Source organism: Zonotrichia albicollis, chromosome 7, assembly GCF_047830755.1.
Source record: "Zonotrichia albicollis isolate bZonAlb1 chromosome 7, bZonAlb1.hap1, whole genome shotgun sequence".
Taxonomy (NCBI): domain Eukaryota; kingdom Metazoa; phylum Chordata; class Aves; order Passeriformes; family Passerellidae; genus Zonotrichia; species Zonotrichia albicollis.
The window spans coordinates 35,052,190-35,071,825 of NC_133825.1; the positions used below are offsets into that span (position 1 = coordinate 35,052,190).

At 36.5% G+C, this 19,636-nt stretch overlaps 1 protein-coding gene across 6 annotated transcripts in view; it reads right to left on the reverse strand.

Moving 5' to 3' along the window:
* EXOC6 (exocyst complex component 6) overlaps positions 1-19,636 on the reverse strand; it is an 87,241-nt gene that overhangs the window by 20,758 nt on the left and 46,847 nt on the right. For 3 of the 6 annotated variants that reach the window (XM_026799608.2, XM_014275690.3, XM_074545001.1), the window contains exons 19-20: positions 11,056-11,197; positions 3,244-3,317 (exon numbers count right to left, since the gene is read on the reverse strand). In XM_026799608.2, coding sequence (XP_026655409.2) covers positions 3,244-3,317; positions 11,056-11,197 — 216 coding nt within the window. Of the gene's footprint in view, positions 1-3,243; positions 3,318-11,055; positions 11,198-16,743; positions 16,829-19,636 lie in introns of those variants that run through there. The other 3 variants (XM_026799607.2, XM_005481212.4, XM_026799609.2) reach the window with 2 other exon arrangements.

A 19,636-nucleotide genomic window follows, 5' to 3' on the forward strand; every position in this document is an offset into this window, starting at 1 on the left:
AAGACTTGTTTACTTTGGAAGGTTAATTCCAATTGACCTAGGATCTGAATTGGTAGCAAAATCCCCAAAGATTATTCTTCCCTACTTTGGGGAATAAACTGCACTATTTACCCAGGTTCCCTGTACAGACAGTAGCAAGAAATGATTGTCAGAGAGCAGTGCAAGTTGCAGGAGAGCTGGGTCATCTCCACAAGATGCCAGAGACAGTCTCTGTAAAGCAGCACATGCCACTTTGATAATTGCCTTACTGAGATGGCCCCTCAATGGCTTTAAGTGGGGTCAAAGGGTGCACCTAGGTGTGACCTCAGGTCATATGCTAAGACAAGTGGCATAAGGCATGACACAATTACTGCAGCTGCACAGATCCATGAATCTGCCCCAATTTTCTGCCTGCTAAACTAGCTGGAACTGCAAGTTTCTTTCTAGATGATCAAGTGGGATCAGCTAACCCCACCAAGTCACTTGCATAAGATGCTGAGATACTGTGGTGATAAAAATAGCACAAAAATCTTTATTGACTTGGGTTTCTTCAGATTACAGAGATCTTTAAAGAGCATGTTAAGTATGACAAAAGCCTGAGTGGAGAATAGTATAAAGAGACCGAGGTGGCTCAAACAGGACATTGGTTAGTGCTTGCTCCTTTGTGATTTCTGTCCTGTTAGAGCTTCCTGCTACTAACTACTGCTGTCTTCTTAGACACAACTCTTTCCTGTGCCAGCTGTTTCTGTTTGCTCTTCTATGTCTGTGGAAGGAAGAAGGAAAGTGGGCTTGCTGGGGGCAACATGCTGTCTACACACTGTCTCCAGGGAAAGACAGAGAATCAAGAATTGGTTAGGTTGAAAATACCTATGGCAATTCTTCTCAAAGCTGGTCCTCCCTACATGGTAATCATTCAGGTGTAGCTCCTCTCTCTGTCTTCCAAGCTGGCTCCCTGTAAGTGACTTTACTTTGTTAGTAAAACATGCTAGAATATGCTACTGCCCAATCCTCATTAATCTTACCCATTGCACTGGTACAGCACAGAGGGAGTAGCTGTTGTTGAGATAACTGGCTTCCATTAGCAACCATGTGATTGGCAGGACGATAAAGTCTTTTCCCTTGCAGGTCAGCTGCTTTTTAAGAAGAGGGCAATCCTGCTGATCCATCTTTTAGCTACAGTCTCTCACTGAGTCCCAAATCTCCTGCCTTTTAGCTTTGATACGGTTCAAGCTTTCCCCCTTGTATCAGCCCCTACCTGTCATCAGCTCCTCTGTACCAAACAGCCAATATCAGGAGTTTGACCTCAGGGCACAGTCCGGGTGGGCAGGTAAAACCTGACCACTGGACCTACTTCCTTATCTTTCATATCCTGCAATTCATGAAGAAGTATCAAATTCAAACTAAAAAACAGAAGCATGACCTTTTATAAGAACCTTCTGAAAAAGGCTCTGTTGCCTTTCTAAGTATTCTTGAAAAGAACTGTCATCTACCCTATTAAGACAGAAATGCATCACAAATAAGGAGAAGAGGGAAAGCACTGAAAATCCTTACTAAATGGTAGAAGTTTTTGATGTGTGCTTGAAATACCTTTTGGTGATGCACACAAAAATATAGTAAAAACCAAACCAAATCAAACATGCTAGAACTGTTCTACATCTGCAAGCTCCAGCTGCAAGCCAATAGAGAGTTGCTCACACTTTTCCTGTTTATAAAATATATTAAGTCAATCAAATTCACATGACCTACAGAGCATCCTCTGTAAAGTGCTTGAGAGAATTCCAAATATAATTGCTAACATAAATGAAGAGCTACCATAAACAACATAATACTTACTTAAGTAACATACTCCCCAGTTAGTGCTTAAAACATACGAAAATCTTTACTTCCTGTAGCAAGGATGTACACACCCCTCCGCATATATGGAAATCATGTTTTCCCTTGAAACAAACATAGGCTCTGCAAGGACTCCACTTAGGCAAATGACAGAAATGGTGCCAAAATCTCAACATCCTTTCCCTTCAAATGAAATTATCTAAGTACAAATTGGAAGCTGTTTAGTCTCTTTTAACACTGACAATAAAAACAGAGTTAAAAGAGAATCCAAAAGAGGAAGGCTGCTAGTCAAGACAAGACTTGTGGCATGAACAAGTCTTGTAGCCATAATCCTGTACCCTCTCACATTGTACACACATACCCACTGTAGATATTGTTCATTATTATATTACTGTGAGAATGTAACAGACAACCTTAGCTTTTAGTTTTTTCATTTAAAAAGACACAATATTTTACTAAGTCCTTTCTTACTACCATGAGAAATCTAAATACTTTTGCCTCAAGAAGCTTCCCTTCTGAAATGCCCTTTAATAATCTTGTTGTGAAAAAACTACTAAACTATTAAAAGCAAAAATATTCTCACTATATAGACCATTCAGTATTTGGTATAGAATTCTTTCTACTTTCTCCTAGTTTTTAATGACTTTGATAGTCTCATAATGGCACTGAAAAATATCACCAACACCTGCAGAAGGGTAAAGATCTCCCATGTGCAGTAAATTATTCATTTCACTATTTATATGATACTTACAATTCTGTGAAATAATAAATCCTTTGTAAAAGCTAACTTCAAGCATGAAAATGTTTTGAAGATTCTTTATAATGGTGGTTGTAAGTCCAAATTGACAAGATTTTAGTAGATTTTAGTCTGGGAAAGCTTTCCTTTTGGCAAGGTCTGTGGAAAAGTGCTTCCAATATTACAGCATTTAAAATATAATTAAATTAAATTTCATGTAGAATAAAGATCATCCAGTTGGAATAAAGCTGTTTCCAACAGTTTAAAAGAATTCTATGCAACAAATTCAGGAAAGGAAATGTTAAATAATACGATGCCTGATTCTGCTATCCAGAGAGTAGTTTTGTAGCCAGGAGCAAATGCTCACAATGGAATCAGACCAGCACACACCAGGATGACATGTACACTCTTGCAAAAAGACATCACAGGATTTTCACAAAATTGTCAGGACCAAAATTCAATCCAGTATTCCCATAACAGTACTACCAGTAGCACAGTGCCCCCTAACCACACATTGGAGAAACAGTTTTATACTAAATTACAGGGAATAGTGCCACTAACAATACTTCAAATAACTGCTTTTCACAACTAATTACATGGGAATGCAAAACCATGAAAGGTTCTTGAATTTAATAACTTCAGCATTGGTCAGAAGGGGAAATTAGAAGGATAAAAAACACCAACTAGTGTCTTACTTGTCTGAGGTCGATGAAAGCTAACTGCAGGGTGTCTCCCTGGAATCCTGGCACAGGCTCAGAACTAGCAAACACTGCAAAAAAAAGGTTAAAATATTACGGATATAGATTTATTTTTTTTAGTCTAACAGAAAAATCAAGCTCTATGCAATATAAATGCTAAGTAGCATAGTTTCATAGGAATAGTTTAACAACTCACAGTGATTTAAACCAAACAAATCAACAAACCACCTTTTGACAGTTTTTCCCATAATCCTAAATAATAATACTTGTAGGAGTATTATTAGAAATTTTGCTTCAAGTTCTAACCCAGTAGCAATGCTACAACCACAGAAACCAAGATATTTTTTAGCCTGAGGTGCATGATTACTGAAGAATTTCAAAATAATACCGATTCCATGGCTGTCAATGTATTTTCAGACATCTGCCTTTGTTACAGCAAACCTTCACCTCCAGCCAAACATCATTAAAAGACAAACACTAAGGTGAGAGCTGGTTTCATGTGTAGACAACAGGTAGAAAGCCCTACATGCCATGGTCAGTGCAGAGCTGAAATGCCTGCTCATGCCTTTTAGCCTGCTTATCCGTAAAGAACTTCTGCTCATTCTGAACCCAAAATTGGCTGTCAAAATTGCCAAGCAAAAATATATTCATAATACAGAAATGGCAACGCTGAAAGTGAAAGAAAGTCAACTACTTGTATAAACCAGGAAAAGATCAACAGTTGTTAAACTTAAGAATAAATACACTTTTTGTTGTTATTATCCCAGTCACAAGTTAGCAACAAAGACAAACAACAACTGCCTCAGATCCTCACTCAGTTTAGGTATCTTATTTCAAAAGAACTTGACAGTATTTTTCTTATGCCCTTCAGGTAGAACTCTCAACAAAACGAAGTAGATACAACTGCAACAGCTTTAGAGAAGAGCATCCAAGGCAGTAAAAAGGTAATATTTTTTTCCAAGTTTGAGAAACAGGTCGTTCAATTGTAGAGGAAACAAAACAAATGCATCCAATTTCCAGATCCAGAGCTAAACTCTACTGCTCTTAATACTAACATTTAGAAGTTATATGAAATCGTTAATATATTTTCTTAAATGGGTAGTTAGAAAACATGGATTATGTTGGAGGTAAAATTCAGAAAACCACTGCTGTCTGAGCTAAGATGATGGTAAAATAATGGCTTACTTCTGAATGTATGGTTTCAACCTAAAGCAGACTAATGAATTCAGATGGACTATTTCACAAGTCTAAAAATGAACTACATGGAACACAATTTTAGATACTTACTTACTTAAATGGTACAAGAAACTACTAGGACCATCTCAGAACACTTAAAAATAGCTTAGTAATAGACGGATATGGTATTAGAGTAGCAGCTTTACCAGTAGAAGCAGAATTTATTACTTGTATTACACCAGTGCCAAACTTATTTTACGAGAGTCATGCAATAGGAGAATTAATTCAACTGCTATAGAACTTTATTCTTTATCAACTAAAGAAAAAAATAACAATCAAATGCCTTAGGGAGACCATTGTAATGTCACAGACAAGTACTGCTAACATTGGCAAATGCTCACTGATTACTGTATTCAAGTGTGAATTTTAAATTGTCTGGTCTTCCTACTTTATAAGTAACACCAACTTTCTAGAGGCGTTTTCATGGAATTTTAATTGATTACAAACATGCCCTAAAAAAAAAAAAAAAAAAAAAAAAGAAAGAAAACAGTAGAAAAACATACCTTACATTCAGTATTTTATAGGGAGAGTTTTCTCACAATAAACTCTTTAAATCAGGAAAGACAAAACAGCTTGTACAATCACCAGCCTGCAGAATTACAAAGATGCCTAAGCCTAGGAACCTTAGGCCCCCTGCTGCACAGCCTAGGCTGAAGGCCCGTGTGTCTGTCTGCATGGCTGTCCTCTGCAGGTATCCCATGGCCACTCAGAACACCCTTTCTAAGGACAGCAAAGCTGAGCCAAACCCAGAGTTTAAAATAGAACACCACACTCCAGCACGGAATCCTAAGCAAAGCTCCACAGCAAAGAGATGAGAAGAGATGCATGAGTTGTGAGCTATGGTAGCACATTAACAAGGAGGATATGCATGGTGGTCAGGAGTCTTTTCTACACCCCTTAAAGCAGAAAGGTAAGGCCCACCAGATCATTTGATCTGATCCTAACTTTCTGTTCTTACACAGTACACTGTCATCAGCTTCCACCACCAGAACCTCAGCTCTTCCAGCTACTCCACAATTATAGCTAGCACTGGGAGAAAGAAGATCAATGGCAAAAAAAGGGTTACAGAACTGAAAAATAAATAGAACTGAAAACTGTGACCTTTGGAAAGTCTTTTCAGTTGGCTTTTGGCACTTTACACTCTGGGAGATATCTTCCTACAGCAGAATACTCTTACATGCCACAGGGCAAATATTTGCATCTTTTATGTGCTCATCAAGCTAAGAGAGTTTGGAATTTATCCCAATGCATTAAATAATACAGAATAATTACGTTTCTCTACTTAATACCTAGTAGCATTGCAGCTGTAGAACAAGAAGTACATAATGTACCAAACCTAATTGTTGTACAAGCTTTGTTCTCTTAAACTACAATTTTATACTACGAATGCATTTACAACATTAGGGACACTCATTATAGCGCAAACATTTATTCTCACATTTGGAACATTCTGACAGGTGACTACAATAGAATTTGCCTCATTATTATAATTTCATGAGTTCAGAGGGCAAAAAGATAATCTACTTATGGTAACAGTCAGACAGTTCGCCCTCCACCCTCAGCACAGGGCTTTTAAGTTTTGCTAACAATTTTACAAAGCTAATTAAATATTTTCTACTGCACAGCATATTAGGAAGATATAAGAACAGGATTAACATTCTTAATGCCTTTGTCCTAAGGGCCCTTTTCTAGATAGTTATGAAACACTGTCATATATACATCTTTTAAAATATTCACCCCCTACAATCATTCTAGGCTTAAAGAGGATTTGCAGGGGTAGGGGGCTGGTTGTTGTTTGGCTTAATATGCACAAAAGCATTCTGGAATTTTATAATATAGGAGAATGAAAGATAAAGATCACTATTAAACTGTCACTCTTAGGGGCAAACAACTGGCTGTTTGGCAGTTTGTATCAAAAACTCAAATATTTTGGAAAAATCAGTTGAAAATATACATTATATGAATCTGGTATTCACAAGGTTTTTGCTAACATCTTCTCTTCCTCTGCTTTGCTGATATTGTGTATTTAGAAAAAGAACAATGTGGGTCCTCAGTATGTTCAATCTCAACATACTTCCTTGTAACAGAGAGTTTAGAAATATAAAGAAGATAGGATCAAATGAAACAAATATACAAAAACAGGCTGGGAGGTAACACATAAATTATAATGATTAATATAAATGTTGCAAAGATTACTTCAGTCCATTTTCTTTTTAATATTGTGCTTTGATCTTATAATTACATTTTGCATACAGGATATATGAGAACAGACATATATACATATATGTATTAATGGAGATCTTAAGATAAAGGCTGTATCTACTAAATGGAATTTAAGATCTCTAACTGTAAATTGCACTGAATTTCTACACAATTCTAGATTTATTAACAGGTCTCCTAATTTTTTTGGCTCAAAAACCCATCTTTTAGGCATCATCTGGTTTGTGTCTTTCTGTTGGTCTGGGAATTCAGAACCTAATTCTTGACAAACAGTTTTGCTGTTCAGTGGAAGAAGTGAAAAACCAAAGTCCAGACTTTGAATCAAAAGCTAAATGAGGACAGTTTAACTCCAGCCTCATAGCATTGGTTCACAGGCGGGACAGCAAAGCTACAGAAGCAATTTTAAAGGAAGAGCAGAGAATCAGGTGACTATCTCAGCCACTTTGCAGCCCTGTTGGATGCTCCAGCTGTTCAAACAGGCCTGGAGGGAGCCTTGCTGAGGGAGCTGCCAGCTGGCCAGGCAGCAGCCCCCGGTGCCAGCAAGGGCTCTGTGCTTCCTGCGCCCCCGCGCTGCCACATGCAGGCGGCAGATGAAGGATGGCCTCCAGCCAGAGAGGTAACCTGACTGCCCAGAGGGGACAGGAGGCACGTAAGCAAGGGGCCTCCAGAGAAGAATATGTGCCTTTTCAAGGAAATACAGTCTCTGAGTTCCCCAGCTTCTGGTATGCCCACCTGGAGACCACTTTTGGTGCTCAGCAGAGAGAGAACACCTTGGTCAGGGATGTCACTTGCTCTTGGACACTGCCACTCTCCACGCACTGGGGGAAAGGAGGGACTGCCAGGAAGCCACACAGAGGCTAATCAGGAAAATACAGAGTACTTTGCTCTAACTCTCCACTAACCCTTGCTTGCTTATAGGCAAGACCCAAAACCTTTTCACCCGTTCATATCTGGGTGAAGAAGGATGCTCACTCACCCATATTTTATTCCGTTAACTAATCCTGCCTCACAATTCATGTTAAAATACATAAATAAGAAAAACCAAAAACATTTAGCTCTTCCAACATTTACAACTTTAGATAAGTGTGAATTCCTTAATAAGAACCTGATGTAAGCTAAGTAGATCTGGATGGTGCCTCTGAAAAGCTAATGTTTTATTATGCACACCTTTCTTCCTGTAAAGTGAAATACAGTAACCCACATTTGAATTTCATCTTCAAGAAACAGAAACACCCCCTTCCCAACACATTTCCTTCCTTGGGGAACCAAAATGTAATATTCAAGAAAAAGACCACCCTTTGGATTTTATTCAATGGGACTTAGTACGTTCTATTTTCTGAACAGTGCTTCACTAATCTCCATCATCCTAGTGAAAATAACCACTAAGAAAGAACAGTACAAAATACAGGCATAAAACACTGCTCTAGGTTATAAAATTTGCAGAGGAAGTAGAGAAATACTTTCATTAGAACATTAGGACAAATTAAAATAAAACTAAAATCTTTTTGGAATGTTTGGAAGGAAACAAAAACATGCCAGAAGAAGCGTGAGATGATGATGACTTTTTTTTTTAAGAAGAGAACTTACTGACTTTAACAGATTGCTGGATTGTTGTTTGGACTGTTCATTGTTTTTAAACAGAAAAGAAAAAAAAACTAACAAATTATCATATTTTTCTGATTTTATTTAGATCTCTCCAGTTCATATTAAAAATAGTAAAATTATGTTTAAGATCAGAAAAAAAATTCTACAATATTGGCAAGAACTTCTAAAACTTTGCCTTCAGATATTAATAATTTTCTACATGTCATCTAAATTCTTAGTTCAAAATTCATCTGAGTATACTCCATTGTAAGTAAAATGTCAAACCCATTAATACAATACAGTAGAAAACTCCCAACAGTTGTGAATTATTCGCCCACTCTAAGCACTAATTGAAATGTCACTGTCGTATCCATTAATCCCACAGCATCAAAGAATAGAGCTGGGGGAGGGTGATGAGCAAGAACATAAATCACAGGCATCACAGTGAGGCCTGGAATGTGCCTGTGATGGACCTTATGAATGAAACCACATCAGCAAAGCAGTCTGAGTAAAACCTTGTGTCACTCCTTTATTCCACAGACTGCAAAACGTGGTTGGTTGCAACACACTATTCTGACAAGCTTCCATAATTGTATTTAAACTGCTCAAAGGGTTTCTGTGCAAAATAATGTTTCCTAACATGCTTTAAAAGCTTTTCACACAGGAAGAAATTAAGTTCATTCTATCAGCCTTGTACAGCCCATGCTAGAAATTACACAGTGGTGGAAGAATGTATTTTCCAGTTTTTAAGTTACTAGCTTTATGAAACTTTCTTATTTTGGCCAATGCTTTGGTATGTCCTGTCCGTGCCATATACTCAAAATAACAGCTATATATGAAAAACCATGTCGTCTTACAGTTATATTACTTTTTTATTTTAAAATAATGAAATGTTATCATGTTAGACTAAATAAAACTCTACTTCATCTTCACTGATGAAGTTTCTGCTGTGCATTAACCAAAGATGGTAGACAGAATGGCAACAGAAATTAGGATGACACAAATCAGGGCACATATCAGCCTTTTCCTGAGAAGGAAACGGTCTGAAAACAAGCCAAAGATCAGATGACAGCTGGAAACAGTGGAATTTCTCCCTTCTTTGCTGTGAATATATTGTTCATACTGTGAAAGTCAACTGCAAGACATGCATTTCATCCCTGTTCTGTTAGAAATCCCAGGGTGAAACAGGGCATTAGTCATCTACAGAGAGTAGTGAAGTACTGTGTTGTTCACAGCTGATATTTTAAATATTAGAAACAGAATAATACTGTAATGGACAAGTTTTCTTCACTGTTACACCATGTGTTCAGAAGGTACTTGATGGTTTAGTGCTTGCATTAATTCAGCTTTTTAAGATGAATGATTATGATGTCAGTGCTTTGAATACTGTGTAATTTCTCTTTTAACAACTGGTATCTTTTTTACATACAGGAAGCTACACAAATGCACAAACACATTCCCGTGTACCTACCTGAAAAGTACACTGATAAATTTGCAATATCAAGCATACTAAAAGTAAGAAAAGTCAAACCATGATCTGCTTGGTTAACATGTACAATCACGGAATTTTAATGTCACAATCACAAATATTCTATCAATTTGACCCTGAGAGTCCTGTCAGTTTGTTCCATGCCCTGAAAGGCCTTAAGGCTGGACAGTCAGGGACTGTCAGAAAGATGCCTGCTCTGCCTGTTACTGAGTTCAGCTGGAATGCAACAAATAAAGCAGGAGAAGGAAAGACAAGTATATGGTTAAAATGTCAAAAACACCCCTAAGTCTGTCCCACAAGAACCTTTTGTGATGCTAACCAAACTGCTTGAAATTAAATTTTCAGTTTCCCATAGGTGGCTGCTAATGGAGTAGTCACCAATTATTTTCATGTATCCAAACTAAAAGCCTCAGGATATGACTTGAATAACTGCCCCATTTCACAGCTGTCACCAAAATCATTGAGTTCTGTGCTTCAAATACATAACAGCAAAGATACTTTGGAAAAAAAAAAACCATCAAAAAACAACAGAGCAGAAGAATGTGAAAATACACATTGAAAAAATCTCTAGTGAGCCTTTCCACTGTAGCTCAGCCACCAACTATACAACCAGTCCTAACACCTATTCATGGAACTTCCTTCCTACAGATAAACGGATCACCCTGTGCCACAAGCTCCATGCAAAACACAAGGTAATTAATCCTGCCTTCAGTGCTCTATTGAACCAGTTTGTAAAATAATTTTGATACCATATTTTAAACAGTGACAGCAAAAAAAATCTAATGTTTACTAAATGAGTACTATTATTCTGCATAGTAAGGCAGTAGCAGTTCTAGGAGTGAGGAAACCCTACATAACAACACATTTAAATATCTGAATAAAAATAGATGAACTCAAGAGAAAACATTAGAATTTTATAGACATTTGACTTTTTTTTCCTAACCATTAAAACTTAATATTTATGTAGTAGTTTTGGGCAATTTTGTACTAAACTAAATCTTTACTGGATATAGTGGTTATGATCCCATTAGGAGTAACAACAATGTATGTTTCAATTTAGAAACTGAAAAAGAAAAAAGAAAAAGAAATGTTGCATTAAAAAAATTTCCCAGGAATGCCAACATACTTACTTATAAATACTTTCACAAGAAGATGTACTGTAATATTACTTTCAATAAAAGACAAAGTTTTAGTAGATTACGGAAAAGGATCACGATATAGCTTACACTAAATAACTTTTTTCAATATTAAGACAAATATAGATGGGAATATATACTTACATTCACACTGTATCACATCTAAATTAAACTGCTGAATTGCTCCCATGCTTATTTGTTTTAATTCACTGTCCAGTAGCATCTGCATTAGGGACATCGAAAGATGCTGGCAGGCTGACATGCAAGCCGTCTGGGCCACTTTTCCCTAGTAGAAAAAGCAACAAGTTTTACAATAGAAACAAATGATATGTCACTAAAGAACTGCTCATCTGATTGGATTTTATCATACATTCTAAGTCTTCATGATACAAAACTTAGATTAGAAGGAGAGAAATTACACTTCCTGTTATTTCTTTGACCTATTAGATTTGTTTCTATTAGATCAAACAGAGAATTAGATTAAATAGATGTTAAAGCAATTATTGGTATTTCTTTCAGCAATGCAACAGTCTACACGAATACAAGGACATTTCCAAAACAATGGCAATTAAAGTTGCTAAAGCATATGAACAGCTTTGTGGATTTATTTAAATATTTTTAACCCAAACAGAATGAAAACAAGAATGTAATGAGAATCAACATGCAGCATATTATTAACAATAGCAAATTAAATAACCCCCCAACTTCACATAAACCAAAATGATTGCAAGTGGTTGAGGCATTTCTTGTAAGAGCTTGTGCTAATTGTTGGTAGTTTAACTACTCAGATTCCATCTCGAAGTTTGTTGCTGAATTACTTTAAAAATTCATGCTTATCCATCATCTCAGGTGCTTAATAAATCAGTGCTGTCAGTGATCAACTGCTTACAAAATGAAATGTAGCCCTCTGCTGTACAAAATAGAAATAATTTCCCAATCACAGTCTGGCTGGCAATATTGCTCTCCCCATCATCTACATGTAACTGAGACAATTTTCCCAACATGAGGTCAAAAAACAAAACACAAAGTCAGACATTAACCTGAATAAATTATTTAAAATTTAAAGATAACAAAATTCTACCTTAAAGTTAAGAAAACCACTTGAGACCAGATACCAAACCAGATGGCACTATTCTATTCACAGCACTGCCATCTCTTAAAACAGAGTGATCTTGGGTGCCAAATGCAACTACAAGAATCTCTGTAGATTAATGTACTGAAACCACTGCTTTCAACTGATGTGTGTGTTACAATGACATTGAAACAAAGGTAACAACACATTTACACAAAAGAAATCATAATAACATAACAGAGCTACTGGAGCACATGGCACTATTGTTTTACTTCTACCCATCAGTACAGTGATGTCACCTGCTTCTCTAAAGTAATGGTTCCCCAGCTGTGTTCTGCAAAGTCAGGTTGATCAATTCACTGTTGACTCCCAGAAACACATATAAGTAATGAACAACTATAACGAACATTCACAGTCCCAAAAAGTTTGGAAAGTTCTGCTCCAGCATCTGAAGAGCCAGATATTGTCCTTAATATGTCAACTTGCTAAGATGATTGACTTTTCATGTGCAGAAAATTTTCATAACAGAAAGCAAATTTGGCCCCAAATATTTCATGCTTTAAAAATCCATTAGTTGTTCAAAGGTAATTAAAATATAATGAATACAATAGAAAGCCTTCAACTCTCCTCACATTCACACTGAAACATTAAATAGCTGCTGCTGATTCTTTTCTAGCTTTAGGACACCTTGAACTGTAAGGAGCTTTTTGTCTAAAATGACATGTCAGTTTCTTAATTGAAAATCTCAGAAAAGCAAATAACATATTTGAGCAAAATAGATGAACTGACAACAAAGAATGTAGGAAACAATACAAGAACAGCATGCTTAAAAGTCTCCCAAACCCAACAGCAATTATACTGGGAGACATGCAGCTCTATTCCCCAAGCAGAACAATATCAATATGAATGGGGGGGTGGGGGGGAGAGAATTAAAAAAGAATAGGCAAAAAAGGGAGGTGAGAAGGGGACTAAATGGGCCACAGTTCATGTAATTACAGTGTAGTGCATTTGAAATACTTAATGGAAATGTCATTTTGATTTAATGGAACAACTAGTGCATCTCTGTTTAATGTACTGCTCCATCAAATCAGCTCCATGTCCTATTTATGCTGCCACTGTAATGTAATAAAAGTTCAACCAGATTAATAGGTTGTCATGAAAAATTTTAACATTCAGTTTATTTCATATGGAAACAATGTGTACTCATCTGTTATCTTAAATAAATGACAGAATTTTATATTTCTAACAAGCATGTGTAGTTAATTGTTACATTCTGGCAAATATCAATAGTACTGGAGCACAAGATAATGGTTACAATACAGAAATGACACAGCTAAAGCCACTAGGACTTTAAATAAGTATCAATACATGTACATGTAATGTTGGTTTTGAAGTTTCATAAAATGGAAACATCCTAACATATAAACTATTTCCAACTATGTAACTTGAACTACAGGCTTATTGTTCAAATGACACATCAACAAATACTACAAGTTTACTATACACAGTAGATACTTACTAAAAAACACAATAGTCTCAAATTTAGAGAAAAAATAAAGCTACGCATATTTATCAAAATGCTGAATTTTAACTAAGAGAAATGTGAACTATACTATGTTATCCTCTTCAAAATTCAGCACTTTCCAGTTCAAATTGCATTGGATGTATGATACCCAGAAAAGAATAAAATTAACAGTCGTGTTTGAAAAATAGAATCTAGTTAAAAATTCATCTCCAAATTTCCAGCATCAAATCCATCAAATCACAGCATCAAATCCTTGCCAAATTTTCATAAAGCATTTTGAAGAGGAAATATAAGGATTTGTGAACATAGCAATAACATTTATTTTTCAGGACTGAACAAATATCAGCTAATTTTAAAACAGTCTTGATGTTTGGGTTTTTTGCCTTGTAAAATTACTATTATTATTTAAGGGGGTGGGGGTGGCCATGGTTATCTAGCAATTAAATACCTATATTCAACAGCATGCAGAGATTCAGCAGGCTTCTCACATTTGCCCCAGTTGCCACCCATTTGGAGACACTACTATTGTCTCTGCTGTGCCTATGCTAATTGCTCCTATCTACAAAACCTATTCTTCCACTCAATCAGTGTAAAGTTTAGGAAACAAGGACCCTATTCTATACTCAAAAACACCTGCTAACAGTGTTAAAGGCAACTGTTTTTTCACCCAGCCTCCACATTTTGCTGAAATACAAGTTTGTAAAAAGAGAAAACCCTTAGACAAACTTCTTATATTTCAAAGGAGCTTGTAAAGAGAATCTGCTGACATATTAAATCCTTTTTTATAGGACCCAAAAGCTTTTCTCCTAAGAACAATTGTAGTAAAGAGACATTTGGCTCCTAGGAAATTCCCAAAGGGTCAGCCATATGCATCCTTCCCCGGCACCTTCGCGGTGCTGCTTTCTAAAGCCCATGCTAGCTGTCTCAAAAGCAGCTTTCATCATTCACTATGGTGTCAGTCAATATGATTTATGGACTGCATTCAACAAAGTCAAAGCATATAGAATGAGAAATATGACTACAATCTGCTAATTTGTTTTGTATTGAGCCACTTAGGAGTCAAAGACCTGATGTCAGGCTGAGACCAGCAACACAATTAACCAGCCAGTGACAGATTCATCCATCCTCCCTGCCAGGCTGTGCCAATCAAAGACAGCATGAAGCAGCAGTTGGAGAAGTCAGTAAGAAAACCCATTCTCTAAGTAGCCTGTGGAGGCTGTTGATTGACAGTTTTTGAATATAGCTGCAGAAAACCACCACCCCTTCACCCTCACTGCAAGCTGTGAAATTAGGCTTTTGCTGCCAATCACAGAAACAATAAAATAACACATACTGCCATCCTCAGCATAAAAAGAAAATAAAAAACTTACCCGTTAAATCTAAGATACTAAGGTGGAGAATTAATATAGCAATATGAAATAACATAATGTTATTCTTTCTGAAAATGCAAATAAATTAAACATACAAATTTTATCACTCAAGGTCAAAAACTCCAACTTTTGAACTATTGATAGAATGCAAGTATGATAAAAACATGAATGGAATTTTTAAGAATCAATTTTACTTCCAGTCTCTGCCCCAAATGCTACCAAAACAATTGAAAATACCTAACTGAAAGTAATTTGCAACAGTCTCTTTTCAATGGCCACTCTTTTCCAACTTTGTATTGACAAGGCACATATCTAGAATAAAATTTCAGCTAATTCTACACTTAGATTAAGCCACTTACATATAGGCCCACATAATTACGATTTAACTGATCTGGAAATACAAGGAAACATTTTTCCCTAACTCTTCAAAACAAAACTAAAAAAGGTAGTTTCATAATAACAAATTCGATCATCCATTTTATTTAATGAGATTAATGGCTGTATAATGGAACTTTAATTTGCTTTTTGATTCAAAGCGTCTAATGGCACTATCAACTGCAAGACTAACTTAAAATGGGATATAAACATAATCCTAAAAGACTAAATTCTTGTGAATTCAGAAAACAGAACCATTAAAAACTGCATGACTTTCCAATTATAACCTTCCCAAAGCCACGCAGCTTCTGGGTTCTATATTGCTGGAATTCCACTAGCCCTCAATTATGAAATAACCATCAGCCTGAGACCTACACAATACTAACAGGAAACATTTCTACACAAAACACAGAGCTCATGACGCCTATTAGCCTGACAGTTCACCAGCACACTGAGTATCCAGATGATGGAAGTGTTGATTGGAATGAACCAACATTGTCATCTAGTCCAACCTTCTACTTGGAGCACTGCTGCCAACACTACTTCAGGTCCATAGATCTTTTTTCTTAGACCCTTCAAAGTAGCAGAGGATGGGAATTCAGCAGCCTCTTTGTGCAATCTCCTTCAACACTGCACTACTCTCTTTAAGAACACCTTCCCTCTAATATCAAAGCTCCACCTCCCAAGCTTCAACCTGTGACCACAGCTACATCTGAATTTGTCAGTCCAACCAAGAAGTTTGGCTCCACCAGTTCTGTATTTGTTCTTCAGGAAGTTGTAGGCTGCCACTGGATTTCTCCTCAGCCTTCTCTTTAACAGACTATGTACTCCACCTCCCTACAGCTCCACTAATAACTTGCTCTAGGCTCTGAACAACTTGGGAGCCCACTGCTAGATTCATTCTCCAGGTTTTAATTATTTAGTAAAACTAACCTCATCACTTTCATTATCATGACAATGTTTATGCCGTATGAAAAAAAATTACAATGCGAAAATAACCAGGGGATAGGAGAATTCTTAAATTCATCAGCTTCTATAAAAAAATTGGAAAAGCAAATAAAGAACACCAGTACACACATTCCCCTGACCCCAGACAAATGTAGCAGAGGAACGATAGAACTTTCACTGATTACTTTATTCAGTTATATCACTCTATCCTAATTCTGTATGCATGTCTCATAGCTGTATTTTGATACCTGACCTCTCTTTCACAAGGTCTCAGTCTCTAAATTACCTCATTTGGGATGCAAGGCACACCCCATCAACCTTCTGCAAGGTTTTTAGGACTCCTGCTGTCTGTCCCAGTGTATGAAAGCCCAATGTTAGTCATTAACCTGATCCCTGCATGCATCCACACAAGGTACACAGCAAGTTATCAGCAAAACAGAAAGGGTCTTTTTATTAAATGATTAAAAATTGAAGCAATAAGCCTGCAGGCAGTTCATAGTTTTTCTGTTCACATGCTTTTTCTTCACCTTGCATCTACTTACCGACATAGCTGCATGGTCATTGTTGTTATGCTGAGAAGGAAACCAGTAAGGCAGTCAAAACAAAAAAATTAAGATGTACTGTCAACTTCAAAAAAAAAAAAAGAATAAAAAAATTGGTAGCAATAAAAGATAAGAAAAAGCGTACAAAAAGAACAATTATAGCTACATAATAGTGTTTTCTAAACCTCTGAATTTATACAGTATTTTGTTGAAATGTAACAAAGAGATTATAACTTAAATAATACTAATTTGGTGATAACATGTTTTTCTGTAATAAGGAACTGTATGCCAAAATATCAAACTTCAAAGTGTCTGTTGAAATGCCTTTCGAGAACTTTTCATTACAAGAAAGAATATACTTCAAAAGTCTTAGGTTAAAAAATAAATGCTATTTTTACCATTATGGCTTAAAGAGGCTATCTCTGTGTTATTAACATACTTTGTTCAAGCAATATTTAAAATGGCTCAGGATAGTAAGAATCTAAATATAACATGACCCATTAATAAATTTTAACATTAAACTTGTGGCTTTATAACTGTAGGGTTGAAGAAAGCTGTTTTCTTTTCCAAAATTGCTTCTTAAGTACAGTAAACAAGCACAGAGGAGAAAACTAACACGCAAAACTTGAGAGGGGAAAAAAGCTTTGGAGACACAAGACATTTCCAGGGATTCAACAGAGATATCAGACCCCAACTAACTTCTGTCACTTTGTGTGCAGATTCAGTACAGTTCATGATCTACCTGATTTAGAGTTCTAATATTCCAATGAAAAGAATAAAAATTTCAAAATCCAGATATACAACGTAAGATGCATTTTTGAAAAGTTATGTCTACATTGGTACAGCAACACTTCAGTACAGCCCCACATAAAAGCACAAAGGGAGACACATCCCTGTGCATTTACACAGCTTATACATACAACAAAAATAAAACAAGATTCTAATGAGAGGAACCCAATAACTGCAACAAAAAAAAAATGTTAAAGAACATATTATAACACTTCTACAGGCAGACTAGCATTTGAAACAATACCAAAGAGAGAGTCACTGACCCCGGAGTGTGACAACAAAGAACTACTGTGGCCAACTAGGGTCCCTAGTCCTAGCCCAATGCCCTCTAACACAACTGGGTATGTAAAGGCAGAAGAGAAGAGACCTCTCTAGTTGTTCCACTCTTTTCCTTATTAGAATTATGGCCAGTGTGCTAGGGATTTGGTCTTTGACTGCTAATTACAGAAAAAGTTCTGATAAACTATTTTGAGCAGTGGAATGTTTCCGCCATACAAAAATTACTATGGAAATGACACTGTGACGTGATTGGAATAATTCATTAAGGAAAATTAATTCTAAAAGTATTCCAAACCTTAATTACAGCATGTGAAAAATCTAGCTCAGTTTATCTGTCCAAAGCACTTACTATTTTAACAAGTTATAGAACCTGGTTCTGGGCTAATCTTGGGAAATACTTTTACTATAATTTTTTTTTAACAGAAATAACTTACTAGTACAAATCTAACTAGAATCACCATAGCGTGCACACATTTTCATATAAACTCCACAGGTCACACACAACATTCACAGGACCGTATATTTCTACAATTGGTCAAGATAGGACAGGGAATGAGATGCAGGATAAGTAAAACATTACAAGAAACCTCTTGCCACAGCAGACTACTTGTCCGTACAGTTCCTCATCCTGCCTGTTACCTGACCACAGTCTGAAATTACAGAATAACCTCTCTACAGAAACTAGCTTTCTCCAAAGGCTGACTTGTACCCCCAGGCACATAATTCTATACCTTCCACACTTCTTAAGTCTGAATGCCACAGCTGCTTCTTTGCATTCCCTTAACACATTGCTTCATTTTGTCTGTGGCTCATTTCTGAACAGCCATTTAGCAGCATACATTCATGACAGACTTCTATACATCTTGCTCTGCAAATTTCACATCCCTTAACTGCCATATGCATATGGCCACTGAGGAGCACTGCCATTTGTTCACACTGCTTTGTATACTAAGTTACAATGAATTACACTATCTAACAAACTTGCTATTCTTTATCCAAAAACGCTCCACTGATTTGGCACAGAAGCACACGCCTCACATGACACATTCACATCAGTATCACATGATACAGTTGGAGTGGCCTTTGTCTTTGAGTCAGTTAAAAGAACGGGAGACAGAAGAATCACAGCCTCTGTGTAGTATCTGGAAGACAAGATCAGCCGGCTATGCCAGCAACTTCAACATCTTGCTGTGCACATAAAGAAATTGTTTCTTTCAGTCTGAAGCCTCAAAACATTCTATGCATTGAGGACTTACTCTTTCTAAGCACTGCAGGTGGGCAAAGCACTCAGACATCAGTGTGACTGTAACAACCAAGGACAAGCTGATAAAAAGCAGATGCAGCTTGAATTACTTACTGAAGTTACTCCAGAACTATAAAGCTACAAACCATTATGATGGTAAGCCAAATTAGAAATAGTCTTTTTTATCTAAAAGCAAGGGGAAATCAGACAACACAATGTAACAATTCATACATAAGACAGGTTAACAGAACCCTTTTTCCTGACACAAAATAACACATGATATTTGAATATGAGCAAGAATTCATTCAATGAAGGTTGGCTAACCAGAATCAAGTAACTTTTTATGATCAAAAATATTTAGCTAAAAACCTTGGAGAACACAAGACCTCCACAATCTTATGCACAAATGTAGGATTTACACCAATTCTGCATTTTTTGAACCAATGCATGTGCACACAAAACGAACATGGTACATCAAAAAGGCTCTAGAAAACTGCATGAGTTCTTACACTATGCAAATTAGTTGCTGGTAACAATATTTAGACTAAAGTATTTGAAAGTATTTTTAAGTATTCTGATGTG